Here is a 22,371-nt window from a genome sequence, read left to right as displayed (position 1 = left end):
TGATAACTGATGATACGGCTGCCAATGCAGATGAAGTTATTGCAATATATAAGATGCTAGAATTGGAGGAACACACAATTCTTGGAAGATTCCTGGTAGGGCTGAAGGAGGTTTCAAGCAAAATGTGTGAGATCACAATGTTATTTGAAAAAAAAAGTTGAAAATGTTGCAATTGAGATGTTAGCAGACTGGAACCAATGCAGGTCACGGATTTAGTGCACCTTGACAATCGGGCTGGAAGGTTTTGGATGAGCTAAACCCTATGGGGGATAGAAGATAGATGGTCATTCAGAGAAGATTGGAATAGTCATATTTAGAAGTAATAAGTCTTTGAAACAAGACTTCAGTGGCAGATGGAGTGAAGCATAGATGGAGATAGCCAATAATGCAGAGGTGGAAATTGATGATTTTATTTAATGGAGAGAAAGTGGGATCAGAAGACCATTTCAGCATCAAATCAGATGCCAGTATTGAAATTAAGAGTATAATCAAGGAGAGAGTTGGAATTACTGCTAATTTTTAGAACTGAAGACCAAACAATGTTTTTCTCAATATTACATTGAACGAAGTTTGTCGGCCAAATGGAAGCAGTGTTGGGATCAGATGTGATGATGGTGGCAAGAAAAATCTCGGTGCTGTCAATGTACATATAGGATCTGATATTGTGTTTTTATTTTTAACATGTAGTATGCAAAATTGAAATAGGAAAGGGCTGAAGCTGTCTCCTTCGGAAACTCCTATCTAATCATGTGAGGTGAGAAGATAAGCTTTTTTAAAATGTATTCATTCATGGGATGAGGGCATCACTGGCTAGGCTTTTGGAAGATTATACAACTGACATTCGATAGGTAACAGTAGAACCAGGCAAGAACAGTCTTACTTAGTTAGGCAACAAAGGAGTACTGGAGAAGGATGGTGCCTTGTTTATTCAAGTTGTATTCATGACTTAACCTTTTAAACCATGGCAACATTCTGTTGAAGTTGTGTTGACTGCTCTCCAAGCTCAATAAATCTTCATGAGAAATGAAGGCAGTTCTCCAGATGAGGCTGTGTACAAATGAAGCAACATTGCTACATTTTTGACTTACCCTTTCCTTGAAACAAAAAAACTCCATTTTCTTCACCTTTTTGATTACTTTTCGCTGCATGCACAAACCTTTTGTGATTGTTTAAAAAATGGAAACCAACAATCCCTTTATTTCTCCAGAAATCATACTCTCTTCCCTTTAAGAAAATACTTCAATTTCTCCTTCTTGAATTCAAAGTGAATGACTTCAAAATTCTTCGTCAGTTATTTGCCTTAAGGCAGGTCTGACCTACAATACCTTAATCTCCACAAGGCAAGGAGGCAGGTCCTATATAAACCATAACGAAAACAGGAATCAGTTCTAATACTGTTTAATTCAGCACCCATCTGCTGGCCACACAAGAAATCTAAGTCACTGTGGCCACATACACATCATGGTCCAGGGCAATGAATAGTTGTATCCAAGGTTACAATTTTCATTACATGGTTGTACAGATATCTTCCCACTCTTATTGCCTGTCAACTGGTGTAGATTGGAAGGATTTACAGAGTACCACACAACCTTTTTAGCTGCATTATGAACTTATCTTCTTAACCATCAGGTCCTGGAACTTGAATCCAGAGTTTCTGTCTGGGAGGCGGGACCACTACACACTACACACTACCCACTACCCACAAGGCTGTACATTTCAAAGGTTTTCACATGAAGCTGTATCTGCCATGGTTTTGCAACTCATTTAATCTGGTTACGTCTCTGTAACTTCCTCTTCCCATCTGCAAAACTGATGTGCCTTCTTATGCAGTCAAGAAATTCTTCACGTAAAAGCATATTTAACATTTGGATAGGTCTTTGTGGAAAGGAGTGGAAGAAGCAGCTTTGCAATCCATAAGCAGCTTTGCATGGTGTAAAGGAGTAGTCTTTAGGTTATTCTCTATCTATCTCTTAATCCAATTTTTAATTGAAACGTGAATAATATACAAATTTATATAGTTGTTGCCTTTGTCAAGTCTTTAGCTGTGACCAAAAAGGGGTTATATTATCTTGTGCCAAGTGTCAGCCCATCCTTTGCTATGTAAGCATGTGTGGCTCTGTGGCTGTAACTTCTGTAGTTGCTGATGCAAAACAAACCATCCACCTACACCACATAGCTATAGTCTCCTCTCCACAGTCAACATCTGGAGAAGGTCAATTCTTTAGAATGTCTACAATGACACAGCAAGATCCTCCTTGCAGTAGTGTGAAATTTGCATGATGCATTTGATCATGTCACAACATCTGAAGCACCCTCTGTGAACTCTAACCTGAACAAAACTCCCACTCAAGTACAGAGCATTTCAAATCATGGACACACCAATTCACCTCACGTCAATCTAAGCAAACTGAAACAATGGGAGGAAATATGCAGGAAAAGAGCAAGTCTTTGTCCTCACTAACAATGTTTTCTTCAAATGGCTGGATAGAATGAATATGAAGCAAATGTGTATCTTGATGTATTTCTAGGGTCATTCAATAAAGAAAACAAATTAAATAAAGATTGATTTCAGTGTCAGGGCAAAAAGTAGATCAGTGTTTTTTGTAAAAAATATTTTAGTTTGTCCTTGTAATCATCTTGTAATGAGGTATTGAGTAAAGTTCTATTATTTCAACATGCAGAGCTGCTCCTACAGTATCTAACTACCAGTATTACTGCTACCACAATAGCAGCACACAAACATATAAATTAACAGCCTCTTGAGCCTGCGCCATCATTTGATAAGATCATAGTCAAGCAGATTGGTGCTTCAACTTTCCTTAACTGCCTACCCTCCGGTATGTTTAGTCTGAGACTCATTCTCTCATACACACTGATGATTTTGTCAATGATAGCTTATAGTTTAGTCTCTACTTGTTTAGTCTGTACACGCAGGACCTGGAAAACAAAGCTTCTGTATTAGCCCACTCCTGCTACACAACAGTACCCTCTGACAACCAAAATCCATGCTGCTGGACAACATGGATCATTTCTCATATCTCAAGAGCTTCCTCTCAGTTTTCTGCAGACAATGACAATGAAATTTAATATCCAGTCTAATGCACTTGCGCAGACTTGGAACATCAGAGAGACAGACTGTTCGAAGTCCAAAACCCCCAATCCAGCACCAAGCTCATGATCTACAAGTGGTCCCGATGCTCCTGCATACATCTGAAACATGGACCATGTAAAGTAGATATATCAAATCCCTGGAAACTAATGACCTGTGCTGCCTTCACAAAATCCTGTAAATCCACCAGCAGGAAAGATGTACCAATGTGATTGCCCTCTCCCAGACCAGTATCTCCATTATTCAGGCACTACCCACACATGATCAACAACAATGGGGAAGGGAGGATGCACATTGTCTGCATGCCAGTCATAAGACTCCCTAAACAAATCCTCTCCTCTGATCTCTGCAATGGTTAGCCATCACTAGGAGAGCAGGGGAAACAATACATGGATACTCTGAAAGCCTCACTAAACAAATGCAACATCCCCACTAACTCATGTGAATCATTTGTCTTGGGACCCACAAACTGGAGAAGAAGCATCCGTGAAGGCACCAACCACTTGGAGCATCACTGAGTGGAGCACGTGCAGGCCAAGTGCAAACAGCAGAAAGAGCGCACAGAATCCAGAATATTCCACCTTCATCAAACACTACCTGCCTTTCCCGTGACAGAGTCTGTGGCTCCAGGATTGGACTGTTCAGCCACCAAGGAACCCACCTTTCCCTCAATTAGAAATGAGTCATCTTTCACCCTGAGCGACTGCTAAAGAACAGACCCCTGATATTCTTTGAAGCCTTTATTAGTCAACAATCTATTTATCTCTGCCTTAAAAACATTCAATGATCTCATCTCTACTACTCTAAAGGGAAGAGATTTCCAAATATTCATGATCCTCTGAAAGAAAAGGATTTCTGCTAATAGGATACCCCTTATTTATTAGTCTTGCCTCCTTATTCTAGTCTTTCTCACCAGAGGAAACATCCTTTCAGCATCTCCCTGCAAAGTCCCCTGAAGTTTCATTGCGATCAGCTCTAATTCTTCTAAACCCCAATGGACATAGGCTCAACTTGTCCAACCTTTCATTATAGGATAATTCCCTCATCCACGGAATTAGTCACATGAATTTCTCTGAACTGCTTCTGATACAATTATATCCTTTCTTAAATAAAGAGGCTAAAACTATGCATATTCTCATCAAAGACCTGAACAACTGTCATAAAACCTTCTTATTTTTATGTTCCATTCTATTTGCCTGCAACAACTTGTATTTATATAAGACCTTTGACACAATGTAAAGTTCCACGGCACTTCACTAAGGTCTTTCAAAACAGAACATGATGTCAAGTTACTGAAGGAGATAATAATGTAGATGACCAAATGTTTGGTCTCCTTATCTGAGGGAGCATTATAAAGGGAGAGAACATAATAAAAAGGATATATTTTCAGGGAAGAAACTTCAATGTTTTGGCCCAGACAATTGAACACTCAGATGGTTATAGTGTTACGATGCAAATGGGGGGGCTCAAGACTCTGGAATTAGAATGCAGATGTTTCAGTGGGTTATAGGGTTTTGGATCACAAGGGAAAAATCTTTTTTTTTAATTTTTTTTCCCTCAACACTAAAATCTAAGTTTGTTTTAACTTGATGTTATCATTAAGCATGTCTTCGAAAAAGACAATGCATTTGTGAAAAAAAGGACTGTTACATTTGTTTCACATTCACCCTATCCTCTGGACAGCTGGTTGAAGAGAAAATTTAGAAGGAGTAAGTGAGCACAGGAGTGAGATGTGAGCAACATTTGATGCAATATCAGGCACAGGCCACAAAGTTTTAGGTACCTAAATTTTACAAAAGATGGAAAATCAGATGAAGGGCTTATGCCCGAAATGTCAACTCTCCTGTTCTTCGATGCTGCCTGAATCTGCTGCGCTTTTCCAATGCTACACTTTTTGACTCTGATCTCCAGTATCTGCAGTCCTCACTTTCTCCTAGAAAATCAGAAGCTAACCAGCATATGTTAGAGTAATAAAAACATGGGCGAGAGTTTCAAGGGCAGGTAAGGTGAGGTATGGGCGAAATTATAAAGATGGAAATAGTCTCTCTCAGTGATGAAGCAGCTATGTAGTTAAAAATTGTCACCTGGTCAAATAGGATGCCCAGATTGTGAATAATCAGTTTCAGTCATTTGCCACATGGAGGAATGCAAGTGAGCATGGTTTATAACAGCACCCAAAATCATTGGGGGGAATTTTACCATTCCTTTGAACAGTATCGGCAATGCTATGGAATGTGAGAAAAGAAGGCCAAAATGAAAAGTAAAAAATCAGAATCTGAATATTGAGGAAAAAGATTTTTGGCTTTCTCTTTAGCGATTGAACAGCACATTTGAAATCTATGAACAATAATTAGTTTATTTCCATGCATTTGCATTTCATTAGTGGCCTACCTCACCTTATTTCTATGCAGCTTCCAATTCTCCTCTCCTTCCCTGAGAAATTAGGCAGCACCATATTCTGATGTGGACGTCAGAGCCCTTACCAAGTGGCAATGGCTTGTTGATTCCTGCTCTGAACCTCCAGATCACTCTGTCTTCACCACAACATCCCTGGTGATCCATGCACACATTTTCCTCCAGTCTTCATTCAAACAAGTCAGCATCAATGATCCCTCACCTTCATTGTATATTCAGGCTTCCTCTTGGACCAACTCATGCACCACTTCAGCCTTTAGTATTTTACTTTGGAGCTTAGGGACACCTACACCTTGTGTGTTTCTGCCAAGTTACTTAGCACAAAGGGATGCACATGCATCTTATACATTGACACAAGATGCATCTTTTGTCTCTTAGCTTGGTTTTCCAGTACTCACTCACTATGCTCTTACTTAGAGATTTCCAACCTCTGTGATTCATGTTACTTTTTGGTGCAAATGAAAAGGCAAACAGCTTTTCATGGTTTGGAGCACCTATAGTCAAGGGGATGAATGTGTTGCTCGACAGCACCATGTTATGTCAAGGTCACAACTGCAGTACGTGTCAGCAGGAAAATTAGCAAACACATGACATATGCTTCAAGCAAACGGCCATGTCTGAAAGTCAAAGGGCATCAGTCCTTAGTGGGGTCAAAATGGATTATAGTGAGCCAATGGGCACTGCTACTGTCAGACTATGGGCTCATCAGATTCCACTCCAGATAGTTGGTCGTGGTCAGTCAGGTGCTTGGTCCTCCCAGAGTCTGAGGATCAAAATCTTTATAGTCCAGGAATTGGACCACAGGCAGTCTTTCAGATAAAGTGCAACCAGTATGGAGATTATAGATATGTCTGTCAGAGACATGCTGTGGAGTGATCTGTCTGAGGGTGGGCAAAATATTCCTGTACTGTAACAAAGCGAGGGAGTAAGTATAATGGAAGTGGATGGAAAGGCATTAGGAATAATGGAGAAGAAGAGTTGAAGAGCTGTCGGCAGAGAATGATTAGGAAGCGGAGAAAGCAAGAAAAGTAGTTTTGTTGTTTTGGAGGATAAGATAGTGGAGAGCTGTTGAGTTGAGAGTTGTAGTCCATCAGCTTTGGTGAGAAACACATACAGTGGCAGTGTTAGTGTGAGTGGTGAACTTGTAAGTATAATGTAGCAGAGAGAAGATAGTGGCACTACCCTCATGGAACACTGAAGATCACTAATCTTCTTCCTGCTCTGCTGAGCATTGTATTTCACTCAGGACATTGTACTGACCTTCGTCGATACCATGGTCCAGGCTGGCTGGTTCTGATGGCATGGCCTCCTTTGCCAATCAGCAGGAAACAACATTGGCATCTTCTCCACGACCCCATCTACAGCACCCCCAGATCCCTGTCATCAAACAAAGGAGCTAACGTGCCTTTCTGCGCCATGTGCTGGAGGATAATGATGTAGGACCACACTGTTAACAGCACTTCCTGGTTTGCAGTGTCTGAAGTGCTGTGGAACAGTGGTTATACATACACAGCAATGTCTACATTATAAAGTCCCAGCTGGTGTGAGAATTTCTGCCTCTCCTGCCATGCAATTCTGTGAGACAGGACACTGTTGCTGATGTGAATATGGAGTCACAAATGATTAGAATGGATGGCCTGGAAATATGCAGGGAAGAGGTTCTGGGAATATTGGAGAGGATGAAAATAGATAAGTCTCCTGGGCCTGATGGCATTTACCCTAGGATCCTATGGGAAGCTAGGGAGGAGATAGCAGAGTCATTGGCCTGGATTTTTATGTCGTCATTGTCAACGGGAATAGTACCAGAGGCCTGGAGGATAGCGAATGTGGTCCCCTTGTTCAAGAAAGGGAGTAGGGATAGCCCTAGTAACTATAGGCCAGTGAGTCTGACTTCAGTGGTGGGCAAAGTCTTAGAGAGAATGGTAAGGGATAAGATTTATGAACATCTGGATAGGAATAACGTGATCAAGGATAGCCAGCATGGTTTTGTGAAGGGCAGGTCGTGCCTCACAAACCTTATTGAGTTCTTTGAGAAGGTGACCAAGGAAGTGGATGAGGGTAAAGCAGTAGATGTTGTGTATATGGATTTTAGTAAGGCGTTCGATAAGGTTCCCCATGGTAGGCTAATGCTAAAACTACGGATGTATGGCATTGAGGATACATTAGAGGTTTGGATTAGGAATTGGCTGGCTGGAAGGAGACAGAGGGTAGTAGTTGATGGACTATGTTCATCTTGGAGTGCAGTTACTAGCGGTGTACCACAAGGATCTGTTTTGGGACCATTGCTTTTTGTTATCTTTATAAATGATCTAGAGGAAGGGCTTGAAAGCTGGGTAAGCAAGTTTGCGGATGACACAAAAGTCGGTGGAGTTGTGGATAGTGAGGAAGGAAGTGGTAGGTTACAGCGGGGTATAGATAAGTTGCAGAGCTGGGCAGAAAGGTGGCAAATGGAATTCAATGTAGCTAAGTGTGAAGTCATTCACTTTGGTAGGAGTAACAAGAGGATGGATTACTGGGCTAATGGTAGGCTACTTGGTAGTGTGGATGAGCAGAGGGATCTTGGTGTCCATGTACACAGATCTCTGAAAGTTGCCACCCAGGTAAATAGTGCTGTGAGGAAGGCATATGGTGTACTGGGCTTTATTGGTAGAGGAATTGAGTTCCGGAATCCTGAGGTCATGTTGCAACTGTATAAGACTCTGGTGCGGCCTCATCTGGAGTATTGTGTGCAGTTTTGGTCGCCATACTATAGGAAGGATGTGGAGGCATTGGAACGAGTGCAGAGGAGGTTTACCAGGATGTTGCCTGGAATGGTAGGAAAATCTTATGAGGAAAGGCTGAGGCACTTGGGGCTGTTCTCATTGGAGAAGAGAAGGTTTAGGGGAGATTTGATAGAGGTGTATAAGATGATTAGGGGTTTAGATAGGGTCGACACTGAGAACCTTTTACCGCTAATGGAGTCAGGTGTTACTAGGGGACACAGCTTTAAATTAAGGGGTGGTAGGTATAGGACAGATGTTAGGGGTAGATTCTTTACACAGCGGGTTGTGAGTTCATGGAATGCCCTGCCAGTAGCAGTGGTGAACTCTCCTTCTTTATGGTCATTTAAGCGGGCATTGGATAGGCATTTGGAAGTTATTGGGCTAGTGTAGGTTAGGTAGGATTCGGTCGGTGCAACATCGAGGGCCGAAGGGCCTGTACTGCGCTGTATCTTTCTATGTTCTATGCCATTGAGGCTAGTCGCACATTTAATGAGATGAAGAGCAGAAAATTGTAGGGAGAAGTTACATGGCCATGCCGGGGCGGGTGCCATGAAAATCAGTTGATAATATACTTTGCCAAACAAATGGTCAAATTCAGCCCCATGACTTCTATTTCCCAATATTTAATTGGAGGAAAGTTCTGCTTATCCAGTGTTAGATGTTGGATAGTAATCTGGCAATTTAGTCCCAGTGGAGGGGTTGAGACAACATAGAGAGTGCAAATGTATTTTTCTTTGTTCTGTCTGTAATACAAGTACTTGTTAAAAGGTATAAAGACATGTTTGAGATTGAACATACATCGACCTGATTTTAGATGAGGCATGTCAACAATTATAAACTTAGGCCCATGAAGAGACACATGACAGTAATATGTTGAAATCTTTATTACTGGACAAAAAGTTAACTTTAGTGCAGTAATACAATAGCAAAGCAAATAGAATTTTTGTCATTTATCTTCCAAGAACCCTCAGGTTCTGGAAAAATCCCAGTGGATTGGAAACTGCCAATTTGGCACCTTATTTAAAAAAGGGATAGAAACATAACACAGACAACTAAAGGCCAATTAGCTTAACATCTGTCGTTGGGAAAGTGTTGGCGTCTACTATAATGGTAGGGATATCTGGTTAGCATGGACGGGTTGGACCGAAAGGTCTGCTTCCATGCTGTACATCTCTATGACTCTATATAAGAGCAGAGCACTTGGAAATAAATAACATAATGAAGGCAAAGTCAACATGGCTTCATGCAGGGGAAATCAAACCTGGCAAATTTATTAGAATTCTGTCAGGAGGTAACAAGTAGGACCAATAAAGGGCAGCCAGTAGATGTAACATATTTGGATTTCCAAAAGATGTTCAATAAAGTAAGGCACATTAGGCTAACCTTGCAAATTTAGAGCCCATGGGGTTGAAGGTAGTAAATTAGCATGGATAGAGTTTTGGCTATCTAACAGAAGACAGAGAATTTCAATAAGAAGCCATGTATTTTCAGGATAGCAAGTTGTATATAGTGGAATGTCACAGGAATACCACTGGTGCCACAATTATTACCAATATGTTTTAATGACTTGGATGAAGGAAGTGAATGTACTATTGCCATGTTTACCAATGACACAATATAGGTAGGATAGCAAGTAGTAAGGATGACACAAGCCTGAGAAAGACATTTTTAATCAGAAAGGAAATAAAGGGTTTTTGGAAAAAGGCAGGGAAGTGGAAAGTGAAGATTATCAGGCAGACCAGACATGATGGATCGAATGTCCTACTTCTAGTCGTAAGTCTTATGTTTAATGAGGTATAATGTGTGATAATGTGAAATTCTCAATTTTGGCAGGAAGAATTAAGGGAAAGCAATGGTGACAGATTGCAAAGCGCTCAGATGCAGAGTCCTGGTGTCTGAGTGTATTGATCACAAAAAGGTTAGTATACAGATACAGCAATCAGTAGACAAGCTTTGGAATGTTATTGTTTACTGTAAGTTGAATTATACACAAATGTTAGGAGATTATATTTCAGTTATATAGGGCATTTATGAGACAATATCGGAAATACTGTACAAAGTGTTGATGTCCGAATTTTAGGAAGGATGTGAATATGTTAGAAGCAGCTATTAGCAAATTTACTACTCTGATACCTGAAATAGATGGGTGCTCTTATGAGAAAAGGTTAGAGAGGCTAGACTTGGATCCCTTCAAATTTACAGGAATAAGAGGTAACTTGATCAAAACATGTCCAACTCTGAGAGTTCTTGAACTCATGGATGTGGAAAGGATGTTTTCTCTCAAGAGAGAATTGAGAACCAAGGGTCACCATTTAAAAATGAGCAATTACCCATTTAAGAGAGAGATGAGAAGATCCCCCCAACAGAGGGGATCATGAGTCTTTGAAAGTTTCTTCCAGAAATGTTATTAAGACCTTTTTTTAAGAAAAGTGAGAGTACAGAACAGATGGGGCTCTTGAAGAATTAGGAAATGGAGAATTGCCAAAGTGATGTCAGCCATGTTCTTTGTGTCCTAGAGATTCAGACTGAGTGGAATGATTTTTCAAGCATGTCAAAAGCTTTGACTTGGCATGGTAGGGAGAAGTGAACCTCGTCCAGTTGGCTGGGAGGAACATTGGGCTTACTCATATAACACTACATCTTGGTAAGAAATGTGGTGTTGCAGGAATGTGTTTCTTAAGACATGTTTCAATTGATTAGTTAGTAAACACAAACTTACCATTCCTTTAAAGACAATGTATTAGCTGTATGTTAAATCATGTTTGATCTATGCTGATTTAATCTGTTGTTTTTACAGTTATAGTCTTAAAAAGTGAAATATTATCAAATAATTAATTTACATTGGTTATTTGAGAAATATACCACCAGGCTATTTCCTTAATATCCTTTAGAGAAGAAAATGTGTCACTATTACCTCATGTGGCCTATGTATGCCTCCAATGTGCATAACGCATAAGCACCCTGCAACAATCTAGAAAGTCATTCATTTGTATTGAAAAATAAATGCTACCAGTGCAATTTACAGAGTGCTTATCCTGAGAACCACATCCTGAGAACAAATAATAAGAGTCGAGAGTGTGGTGCTGAAAAGCACAGCAGGTCAGCCAGCATCGAAGGAGCAGGAGAATTCACATTTTCCCATTGATTTTCCTGCTCCACGGACGCTGCCTGACTTTTCCAGCACCACATTCTTGACTCTGATCTCCAGCATCTGCAGCTCCTACTTTCTTGTAACAAATAATAAGAGTTGACTTGAGTTTCATTTTAACAAACTATTGCTGTTACAAGAGATGCCAGTTAGCGGAGTTGCAATGTTGCCAACATTATCTATCTCATACACTGGTATGGTACATTGGTGAGCAGAGGCTACAGCAACAGGTGAATGGACACCACACAACAATCACCAGACAGGAATGTTCCCTCCCAGTTGGAGAACAAGTCAGCGGTTCAGGACATTTGGCCTCGGACTTTTGGGTAACCATCCTGCAAGACAGACTTCAGGACAGACAACACTGCAAAGTCTCCGAGCAGAGGCTGATAGCCAAGTTCAGTGCCCATGGAGATGGCCTCAACTGGGACCTTGGGTTCATGTCACACGACAGGTGACCCCACTACACTATACACTCTCTCTCGCACACACACACATTCACACAGACCCTCTCTCATATGCTCACACACCCCACACTCACACTCTCTCACAGATGTATGCCCCATTACACTCACACCCCCACCTTCTAAAAGATGAAAGACTTAAGCTAAATTTATGTAATATGACATTCCATGACACTGTAATCCTGTTGCTATAAAGTCTGTGTCTTGTGATTCTGCTCCACAACCACCTGATGGAAGAAGCAGTTAGTGATTCCAAATAAACCTGTTGGACTATAACCTGGTGTTGTGTGATTTTTAGCATAGTAAAGCAACGCTAGTGTGGTACAGGCAAAGAACACCAACTGCTTTTTTTCTCCCTGCTCTGTATATGCATGCCCCAGATTTTTTGTGTGTAAAATCATACTTTCCTGTCAATATTTCACAAATATTCAAAATTTTAAGACATTCCAGAAGATCTCTTTGAAACTTTTTTTCGAACTATAATTATAAAGTTTTCTTCACACTGCCCATTATGCTTCTACGCCGACTCTAATGCTGAATGTACTGTATATTACAACTTGGGTATAAAATCAACTGCTTTGCCGGAAGGCAGCAACTTGAATAGTAATGCACCTTCAGTTTTGCATCACTGGAAATCTAACCACATTGTACGTAACATTCCTGAAGAAGGGCTTATGCCCGAAACGTCGATTCTCCTGTTCCTTTGATGCTGCCTGACCTGCTGCGCTTTTCCAGCAACACATTATTAAGTTCTGATCTCCAGCATCTGCAGTCCTCACTTTCTCCCTGTACGTAACACAAAGCGAGCGGCGCCACGGTCCTGTTTCAGAATTTGAAATACTCGATTCAAACAAATGGAAATTTTCTCCATTGTAAACTAAATGAGTCGATCTGTCTGGTATCGCTCCAAAATGGTCTGAGCTCCTCTCCCTGACTTTGTGCATCAGCAAAGCACGGACTCCACCAGGTGCACGGGAAGGGTGTGATCTCATCCCTCATTGTCTTTTTACGTGAAACCGATTTTAAAAGCAGACTTCACGGTCACTTTACCATCGATTGCACTACAGCTGTGAATCCATCATCAGCCTGCAGCTGATTTACTCGTGGAAAGGATGAATTTGAAGTAACATTTCCCACCTCCCAATGTCAAATATAAAGGCAGCCGTGAATAAGAGGGTGTCTATGAAATTGGTCAGCTGCTTCTTATCTACTGCAAAGATAATGAAGAACACATAACGTTTGGAACTTGATCATGAATATAGCGAATAGGTTACACAAACCCCATCAAACTGCAAGATTCCATTAAATTCTGGGTCAAATCGAATATGAGTTTAAATTGTTGTTGGATTCTGCTCTGTTGAGCACGGTTGTACAAAATTTTGGACTTTAATCTTTGAACTTACTTAGATGTAATATATAAGCAATGATTTTGGAAGCAACTATATCAGAAGGAATGACAGCAAGTGAATTAAACTCCCTTGGAATCAGTGTGTATATCGTTTCTCATGCAGTACATTTGACATTGTGATGATATTGCTGTGGATATACTCTTAATAATTGTGAGCTGGTGTTAGAGAGTTAATGTTTGGGTTTTGCTGGTCTCGGCAATGCCAAATAAAGCGACAGTTTATTCTAAACCTATGGAACATTCTGGTAATTGAAATAAGATGCAACCAAATGTAACACTGCAGTTGATGTCTACACAACAGGGAGATTATGATTTCACACGTTTCGTTATCCACGTTCCTTTTTAAAGCAATTAAGTATGGTTTACAAACACATTCCATGGGGGAAGGGAAAGAGATCTCACTTCTTTCCAAAAATGAGCTGTCTGAAATTAACACATTTACAACCGTTCCCTGTGTCACGCGCTCTCCACTCCGTTTGTTTCGTGAATCTTTTGAAAAGTTTCAATGGACGATCCGCCCAACGTTGACACTTCAGGACAGATCCCATAACGCCTGACTTCATATTTTCGATCTTAATTACACTTCAAACAAGCCTTAACGCCCATGTTCTGCCCGTACTAGTATGTTTATGTGCAAATCTGAAACTTTATTATCCAAACACCATTTTCTTCACGCAGATGACTAGTGGAGAACATAATAAATAAAACAAAAATATAATATGGGAGCTGCTTTTTCTGAATGGGTAAATGAAGAATAATTGCTTGTGAAAAGTCACCCCAGTGGCATTTTGTTGTCTCTTCCATCATTGTCCTTTTCCACTATTATTGAAGACTTTTTTGAAGTTTAAAGGACAGCAGACAGAGCGGTCCTTTTCACTTTTTGTTATTCAGGGACTGTTGCCTGGTAACAAATACTCGACAAATCACAAGTGTAATTTGCGTTAATCGGGAATATTCCAGTGTATCATTGAGAACTTTTTTTAATAGTCCGATACAAATTAATGACGTCCATTCCTCTGTTCAGCTCGGGCAACGTATACTGAACAAGACAAATTAGTGATTGGAGACAGTTTCATTAAATTACACGTTCAATCATTCATTCCAAACAGAAGTTTCACCGAATAGCGTTGTGTTTTTCTTATTACCATGTTCATATTAAACTAAGTTCTTTTTATAAACTGTGACTCTGATAGGCAATCGTAAAGTCAACAGACTTGTCTTGGTGTCATATACAATGGCTTTAACTGAGTATTCCATTTTATACTTCTACCGTGGTAATAGATCACGGTCACAATGTGCAGAATGGGGAGATACCAAACTATCAGGTCTCCCACAAGTATTTTGTTTTGTTTTTCCTTTTGGCAAATATTTCCAAAATCCTGCAGAGTTTTTAAAATAAAAATCACAATTAAGTGCAAACTTAAACGAGGGAAAAGGAAAACTCCCCATCATCCTCGTTTCTATCTGGCAGCTTCATCCACGAATCAGTAGTTGGAATTACAAGCAGGGCAAACATCAGTGATCTCTTGGAGCAAAAATAATTTGTATTACGATTTTACTTTAATGTAATGCATTTGATTCCGAATAGGAGTCACACGCAACATTTTGCACTAGCATATGGATGTGTTCTAAATCTCTCCTTCAAGAGAGATTATCCAAGATTACGTGAGTTATTTTCCTAGGTTTTGGACCGATTATTTAGAATGCATAGAAAACAAGGGAAATGGTTCTCCAAAATAGCCGGCAGACGAGGCCAGTGTGGCACACTATTGTTGTCTGTTGCTCTTTAGAAACTGGAATCACAAAAGAGCAATTTTGTTACATTCGCATTTTTTTACACGGATTTAAGCAACATAGACAAGGCACTTTGTCACCCGAGTAGAATAAACGGATTCCAATGATTTCCCTTCAATGGACTGATTTTATACTTGAATTATGAAAGTAATGTTCAGGTAACAGTCGGCGCTCTGTACCCAGCCGCTTAATACCTCTTAAATCCTTACACGTGCCTCGGCTAGTCGAAGCAATTTGACCTCATTATAGGCTCATAACCACTCTCATTCCCAGGATTACTACATGAACAATGAAATTTTATTGGTCATAATTATCGAAAATCATATTGTAACGAGGGCCATGCGATGTGGGCGCGCGCCTTGCATCATTCCGCTTGGCTGAGACATTCTTTCATTTTGTTTCATTGGAATCACTGGCTCCTTTTTTTCCTGGCTCCCTGCTTCTGTAATATCGTTCACTCGCTTTATTAGTACAATTACAAAGCCGCTTGGTGATGTGATTGAGGCTGCCTGACCCCCGTTCAGCTAAAAGGCTGAAGAACTTCCCAGCTTTCCGTTTTATTGCACAGGCTCAGGGCTCTTTTGAGTGACTTTTTCTGCTGCTCCCTGTCCCCACCCCACCCCACCCCATCCCTTTAAGGAATTCAGGTTATCTGAAATGGAAATAAATATGAACACACATTATGCTTATCGTACCTGAGGAATAAAGTAGTACATTTTTAAGGAGGCATAACTAGGCCGAGCTAATTCTACTCGGGAATGAGAGTGGTTATGAGCCCAGATCTACTATTTATACCTGGATGAGGTACCTTCTGGGCTTACTTTGATGTCGAGGGCAATGAATGAAATTGACCCGAGAACAAACCTGCCCTGCTGTTGACTTCTTTTGAGGAAACGCTGAACAATACTTTGGGGCGTTCAAACCGGCGAGAAATCACATGGACCTTGTCTCGGGGAGGTGGGAGGTTTGAAAGATACATTGACTAAATCGGATCTTAGTGACAGGATTGGAATGGTAGCAAGTGGTGGTAATGTTAAATTATTGCCATGAATATGTTACGCACGGATTATGACAACATCTTAAAACTAGTTTGAGAATTAAGAACGTGTTTAAAGCAGCATTATTGAATGTTGTGAAGCTGTGAGGTTGCACTTAAAGGCTTGGGATAAACAAGAGTGTGAACCTGATTAAAATGAAACCATTAAAAGATGAGTACATCATTTTGTAGTGAGCTCCAATGTGCAATTAGCACATCGATTTAAATGTAATCCAGCAATAACTTGATTTCGACCATGATGACTTTCAGGTTGTAGACCTGCATTTTAGCCAACCGCAGAATTTCAGTCTGAAGGTCCTTTCAGAAAAGCCGCGGAAAGCCCCGGGTTGACCCGTGAGGTCCCTGGCGCAGACCAAAACCGTTAATTATTGTCACAAGATCTCGGATTAACGCATTGCTAGGATATTTAATTGCTTGTTAACATACACTAATCCGGGGCCTGATAAACACTTATTAATTGAATGATAATCACAAACAAATAGTGCAATCATCATTTACACTGCTAATTCATAAAAAGTGAATTGTCGACCATAAATGAAGTTCGTATATGATGCGTGTTCTTCTTGTTGACATAAATTATAACTATTTAAAGTATCGCCGTTGTTAGCTTTAATATTAACTCCATTATTTGAAAAGCTGTTATAATAAATGTTAAAGTCACTAGTTAAGATTAGAAATGACAGTTTGTATTGAGTGTTTGCTGTCAATCGAATAGACTGAAGTTGTACAGCGTGCCGCAGTGTCTGCTCCTCTAAATATTCACTCTGTCGGGCTAAAAGGGTTCCTTTTAAAAGACCGTCTGACGTTCTAATCAACACGGGTTCGTTATAGCTGGATGAAACCGTTCCAACCCGCAATCGTATTTTGAGTTTCTGGAGACCACCGGTTGTTGGTGGAGTGACTCAGTATGGATTCCAGACAGACCGATAAACTTGTCCAGTCCTTCCCAATGCCTTACTGTTTAACCATTAAATATTCAAGCGGCGCGCTTATTCAAAATAGTCATTTGACCAGACACCGGTGAATTCTTGTACACTTCAAAATATTTACTAGAGGCCTTAAAGTGGACTTTCAATCTTCACGGGCAGATTCACAATAGATGCCCGTACTGTTTTATTAATTTCCCTGTATGATGTTTACTTCTGAATGTGATGCTTGTAGAGGCTATAATCTGCATCAGACGCACTCAGATTACTTCTCTGACCATTGATCATTTCTTTGGCAATGCAGGGCACATTACTTGTATTAACCCCTGAGCAGATCATTACATCAATCGTTCGTGCATGTAAAATCGACGTCATTCACTTTATTCATTTTATTCAAAGCCGCTTCAAGTTGTAAGGGGACAAACAGACGCAGGTCACCTGCAGCTCCTGGATTATAAATAACGCAGACGGGCAATAATCATTCAATTGCGCCGAACTCAACACCAAGTCAGTGGAGAGACAAGTCTTCAGTCATTGTCACGGGATTTCAAATCACTTTCAACTGACTCATTGTGGAAGGGCAGCGTTTATTCCAGCCACGCTCCGTAAATGGTTGTGAACTTGCGTTTAAAGGACAGAAAAACTGGATGCTAATAACTCTTTATGAATTTTACATTCCCCGTACTTCAGATACTCCATTCTTCACACACACCCCGAGGAACCACCTTTATGGTCAGCTATTTTGATTTTCTTCTGTGAACAGTTCTATTTTCAGTGGAGATTTTCCGAGCACATAATGAAAAGAAGAATTCATGTTGCAACAAAAACGTCACTACAGAAATGAAGGTATTGCTGTTTGCAAAAATAGCAATACAATTACAGGAGAAGCAAGAGATTTATAGAGAATTGCTTTAATCATCCACAGTCATCTGCTCATCTCAAGAGAAAAAAAACAGCCAAAGAGTCAGAAAGTGTTCACTGGAATAATCCATTCCCTTTTCCAATCAGTCAATTGAAAGTGATTTGAAATCTCATGACAATGGAGCTGTTATCCGCAGCTGGGTTAACTCGCGCTGTGGAGCTTTGCTTTACATACTGAGCAAAATTACAAAACACTCACTTAAAAAGTTTTTTGTTTCTTGTTTTGTCAGACTTTGATAGTGTGTCTCAAGGGGTTGCCTGACAAATGGGGAAATGTTGATCTCCGGCTCTTTATAATCACGTGTTAATAGTTCACTGGCAACAGAGAAAAAAAAGCCTTGGAGCAGGACGCACACGTGGGTGACGTTCAGACCAACCATCGCCAGCGACCCTTTTGTTTAGCCTCCAACATAAGTACCTTCTGACTCTCTCCCTGCCGCAGTGTATACTGAACCCAGCAACCAACAAAGCTAGGCAGAGCCAAGGAGAATACACGAAATGTCTCGATCGTTTTACGTTGATTCCCTTATCATCAAAGATTCTGCAGTGCGACCTGCTCCTGTCTTGAACGATCACAGCCAAGACTTTCTGATTCCTATAAGCGTCCATTCTCCAACCATGATGTCGGTTTCTGGTCCCGTCTGTCCGTCCAGAAAGACGGGCACTTTCTGTGTCTGCCCCCTCTGTGTCACGTCCCATATCCACTCATCCCGGAGTGGAATCCCGCTGCTGAAAAGCCAGTTCCCAAATGGAGACCCCCAGTACTGTCAACGAATCAACCAGCAGTCAAACCCTGGGCTCGGGCATCCACCTGTTTGCACACCCACTTACAGCGTAACAGACCCTAGGAGATACCACTGTCTAACTGTGGGTATGTACATCTGTTTCAAACAGTGAACGGGTCAGACACCTGAGGACAGTTGCGAGTTTAACCTGATTGATATGTTGAGAGAGGAGTGTGCCAGCAGCACACTGATATTTTATTGCAAGTTTAATAATTAGCACAGTATAACTGCACTTAATATTTGATGTTGATTTGAAGAGTTTACTGAACTCACCAGAGATAGCAGCTAATATGTTTAAAACAATAGTTTCAAAGAGACAAACGGTTACTAAATGATCCAATGCCCTAGGATTTATATAATGAAAGTATTTGTTCAAACGAAATTGGCAAGTTGAGAATTTAGATACCAAAACATGACTGTAATTCCAGAAGCAGCATTTTTTTTTGCAAAGGCCCAGTTTCATTATATATCTGAATAATATCTATGTTTAAGGCTCAGGTATAAGCGATGTGTTACATCCTACTATTGGCGTCATAGAGTTTATTTTTCCCTTTGCAATTTGCCTTTCCATAGTTGTTAATGTTGCATTATGTACACAGGTACTGAAAATAACAGTCACCTACAGAACGGCAAACGGATGAGAACGGCTTTCACTAGTACGCAACTTTTGGAGCTCGAGAGAGAGTTCGCCTCCAACATGTACCTATCGAGGCTTCGCAGGATTGAAATTGCAACCTATCTGAATTTATCTGAGAAGCAGGTTAAGATCTGGTTCCAGAATCGGCGCGTTAAACACAAAAAGGAAGGCAAGGGCACCCCGCGTAATGCGCACAACGCCTGCAAATGTAGTAGCCAAGGGCACTGTCTGCGCTCAGAAGACGAGGAATCCCTTTCACCTGTATCATCAGGGAAAGAAGACAAAGATATGTCACCTGCATAGTGGACAGACGTGCAAAGTTTAAAAGTTTACAGACTTGTTCGATTCTGTATTCCCTCAATGCACTTATTGTATTTCACTACTTAAGATTTTAGAGAAAAGGTCCCTTGCTGCAGTGTTGCTGTTGCAATCGGTTGTGTGCCTGCTCACTGTCCTGGTGTGATTGGATTCACTGTAGAATTATACCGAGATGGAGCACGCAGCAATTTCATTAACATCCCGGGTCTCGAAGTGTTCACACAGTGTGATTAAAATAGATAAACATAGACTTCCCTTTATGGCCAACATCATTTTGTTTGAATCGATGATGAGTTATTTTGCTCCGAAAGCAATTGTATAGCAATATTGGCCTAATTTCTTTTATAAGAATAAAATTATCGAGCGTTTTGCATAAATACTGTATTTTCAAACCCTGATTTCTGTAAAACACACAAAAAAGAGGCCCATATAAATGCTCCGGCTCCTTGTGAACAGCTGTAGGTTGAATAGGAGAAACTGTAAATAGTTAGCTGGTTGGTACATTGCTGTAAAATGTCACAGTTAAACTTCACTTATTGTGAATAGTTTTATATGACACTTATATTTATATTTATTTAAAATAAAATTTTGATGTTTGAAGAAACTGTTTTCTTTAAGATTTAAATTGCAGAGATAAAGGTTAACAGGAACAAGTGAACAAATTTTCATGATTTATCTCTTCCATGGTTCATTTCTATTGCATTTTGGGCATTAGGGAAACTAATGGTTTCCAACAATACCATTTCATAAAACATCCAGTTTTACGCAGCGCTGGGGCGGAGAAACTTGCCGTTTAATAAAATTACTGTAAACAAAAAGCGAATCAAGAAAAGTATTCGGTTAATAATTTTTTTGTTCATATGATACATGATAATGGGCATTCTCAGTGAAAATGAAGACATGTGAGTGTGTCGGGGTCGCATGAACCCACCCGCTGCGGTGCTTGTTTGTAAAAGTTAAGGTGTAATATTCAAGGGGTTCTGACAAATATATTGTTTCTTCGCATTTCATGATGTGTGAGCGAGGGAGAAACAGTGAATGGTGGTCCTTATTAAAGGTAATTTCATCACAGGATAAATGATAGACAGAAATCGTCTCAAAAACAATACTCAAGCGCAAAACTGCAGATGTCTATCAGATGGCATATGCTGTATGTAACCTCAAGCATGTTGGCGAATGCAACTGAGGCAGCAATATTATTTTCTTTAATTATTACGTAAAGCAAATAGATTTGCTCCTTTGACCCGTCCCGCGGCCCTCAAAATCATAATTGATTGCTGGCCGGGGTTAGTGATTGATGGCATGCCTCCAGTTTGTCTGAATGTCGGGAAGCTCGCTGACCTCGACCGTCACTTGTAACTTCACACCTGTGACAACAAACATTTCCGACCATTTTGTCCCTTCTGGGTGTTTTAAGTAGGTGGCACACGCACCGTCAGCTCCTATTCTCAGACTTAGAGGAATGAACTCGATGGACATGAGCGTGATACGGGGAGTGGCCGGGGTGGGTGGTGGGTGGGAGGTGTTGGAGTGATCCAGGAAATGTCCATTTGTTTTCACAAGTGGAATGGCATCTATTGCAAGATAGTTACAAATTCTAATGCATCTATTTTGTTCGACTGTACTTAAAAACACCATAATCTTATCTAAGGTAGCTTGCGCGGGCTTCATTCTTTCAATAGGAAGAAGATTGATTTCTGGAAGCATGGACTAAGTTGGAAACACGCCTTTGAAGAAACAAGCTACAGTTGTTGTGTTTTCCGATACCCACCCCATACTATTTCTAGTGGAAAGCGATATTTACAAAGTTCAGTATAATGGTGCACCTTCATTTTGTATCAATGTCAACAAGATCACTTGAGCACCCCGCAACAGGAAACGCTCACTTTACAGCAAATCAAACTTTCTGAAGTTCCACAGCTCCTACACACTGTACACACAATCTAGCTGTACACACAGTCGCTGTTGATAAGCCAGTGTATACCGAGAAGGTTTCTCTAATATGCACTTGGACTTTTTGTAGGTTTTATTTTAGGACCAGCCACTGCTCTGGGTTGAATGTCGATTGTAAATTCCAGCTGAGAATGGGCTATCCGTTTCTTGAATTTTACCAGCGCCCAAACAAGAGGCAGTCCTTCGGGCACTCGATGCAATTGTCAGGGCAGTAAGAGAAGATAGATTGGAATTTTATTCAGTGGGGCAGTAGAGGGAAAATAGCCACAGATTAATGAACTATTGACAATTTCCATCTGTTGAAAGGCCGAAGTTGGCAATGCCCGGGCCTGAGCGCGGGGAGCCCGGCTGGGCTTACTGTGGCGAAGGGCGTATTGTGTGGCTTTTCTATGGAAGCGACAATGATGGATAGGAAAGCATTGAGGAACCCAGAGGAGTGATTCAGCAACTCGTAAACCAGTGTCACTGTTAGACATGGCCCGAGGTGCTTTTATGATGCCTTATTAGCCCGATCTATACAATATCGGTCAAAGATATATGACTTTCACGTCCTTTTAATTGACTTTAAAAGCAAATACAGTTGGGTGCACAATTAGCATCTGTCTTTTCGGTAAAATGGGTGCTTCTCATTGGCAAAAAAAAACCCTAAAAGCAATCATTTTGAACTATTCAAT

At 40.6% G+C, this 22,371-nt stretch overlaps 1 protein-coding gene across 1 annotated transcript; it reads left to right on the top strand.

The window, feature by feature from the left end:
- The first annotated feature begins 18,502 nt into the window (after nucleotides 1–18,502).
- On the top strand, nucleotides 18,503–19,729 carry gsx2 (GS homeobox 2). The gene is made up of 2 exons (XM_060830791.1): nucleotides 18,503–18,875; nucleotides 19,389–19,729. The coding sequence occupies exons 1-2, from the start codon at nucleotides 18,503–18,505 to the stop codon at nucleotides 19,727–19,729; spliced, it is 714 nt and encodes a 237-aa protein (XP_060686774.1).
- Nucleotides 19,730–22,371: the final 2,642 nt, after the last annotated feature.

This window comes from Hemiscyllium ocellatum, chromosome 1 (assembly GCF_020745735.1).
Source record: "Hemiscyllium ocellatum isolate sHemOce1 chromosome 1, sHemOce1.pat.X.cur, whole genome shotgun sequence".
NCBI lineage: Eukaryota > Metazoa > Chordata > Chondrichthyes > Orectolobiformes > Hemiscylliidae > Hemiscyllium > Hemiscyllium ocellatum.
Note: the sequence above shows the minus strand (reverse complement) of the source record. Positions and strands in the feature narration are given on the sequence as shown.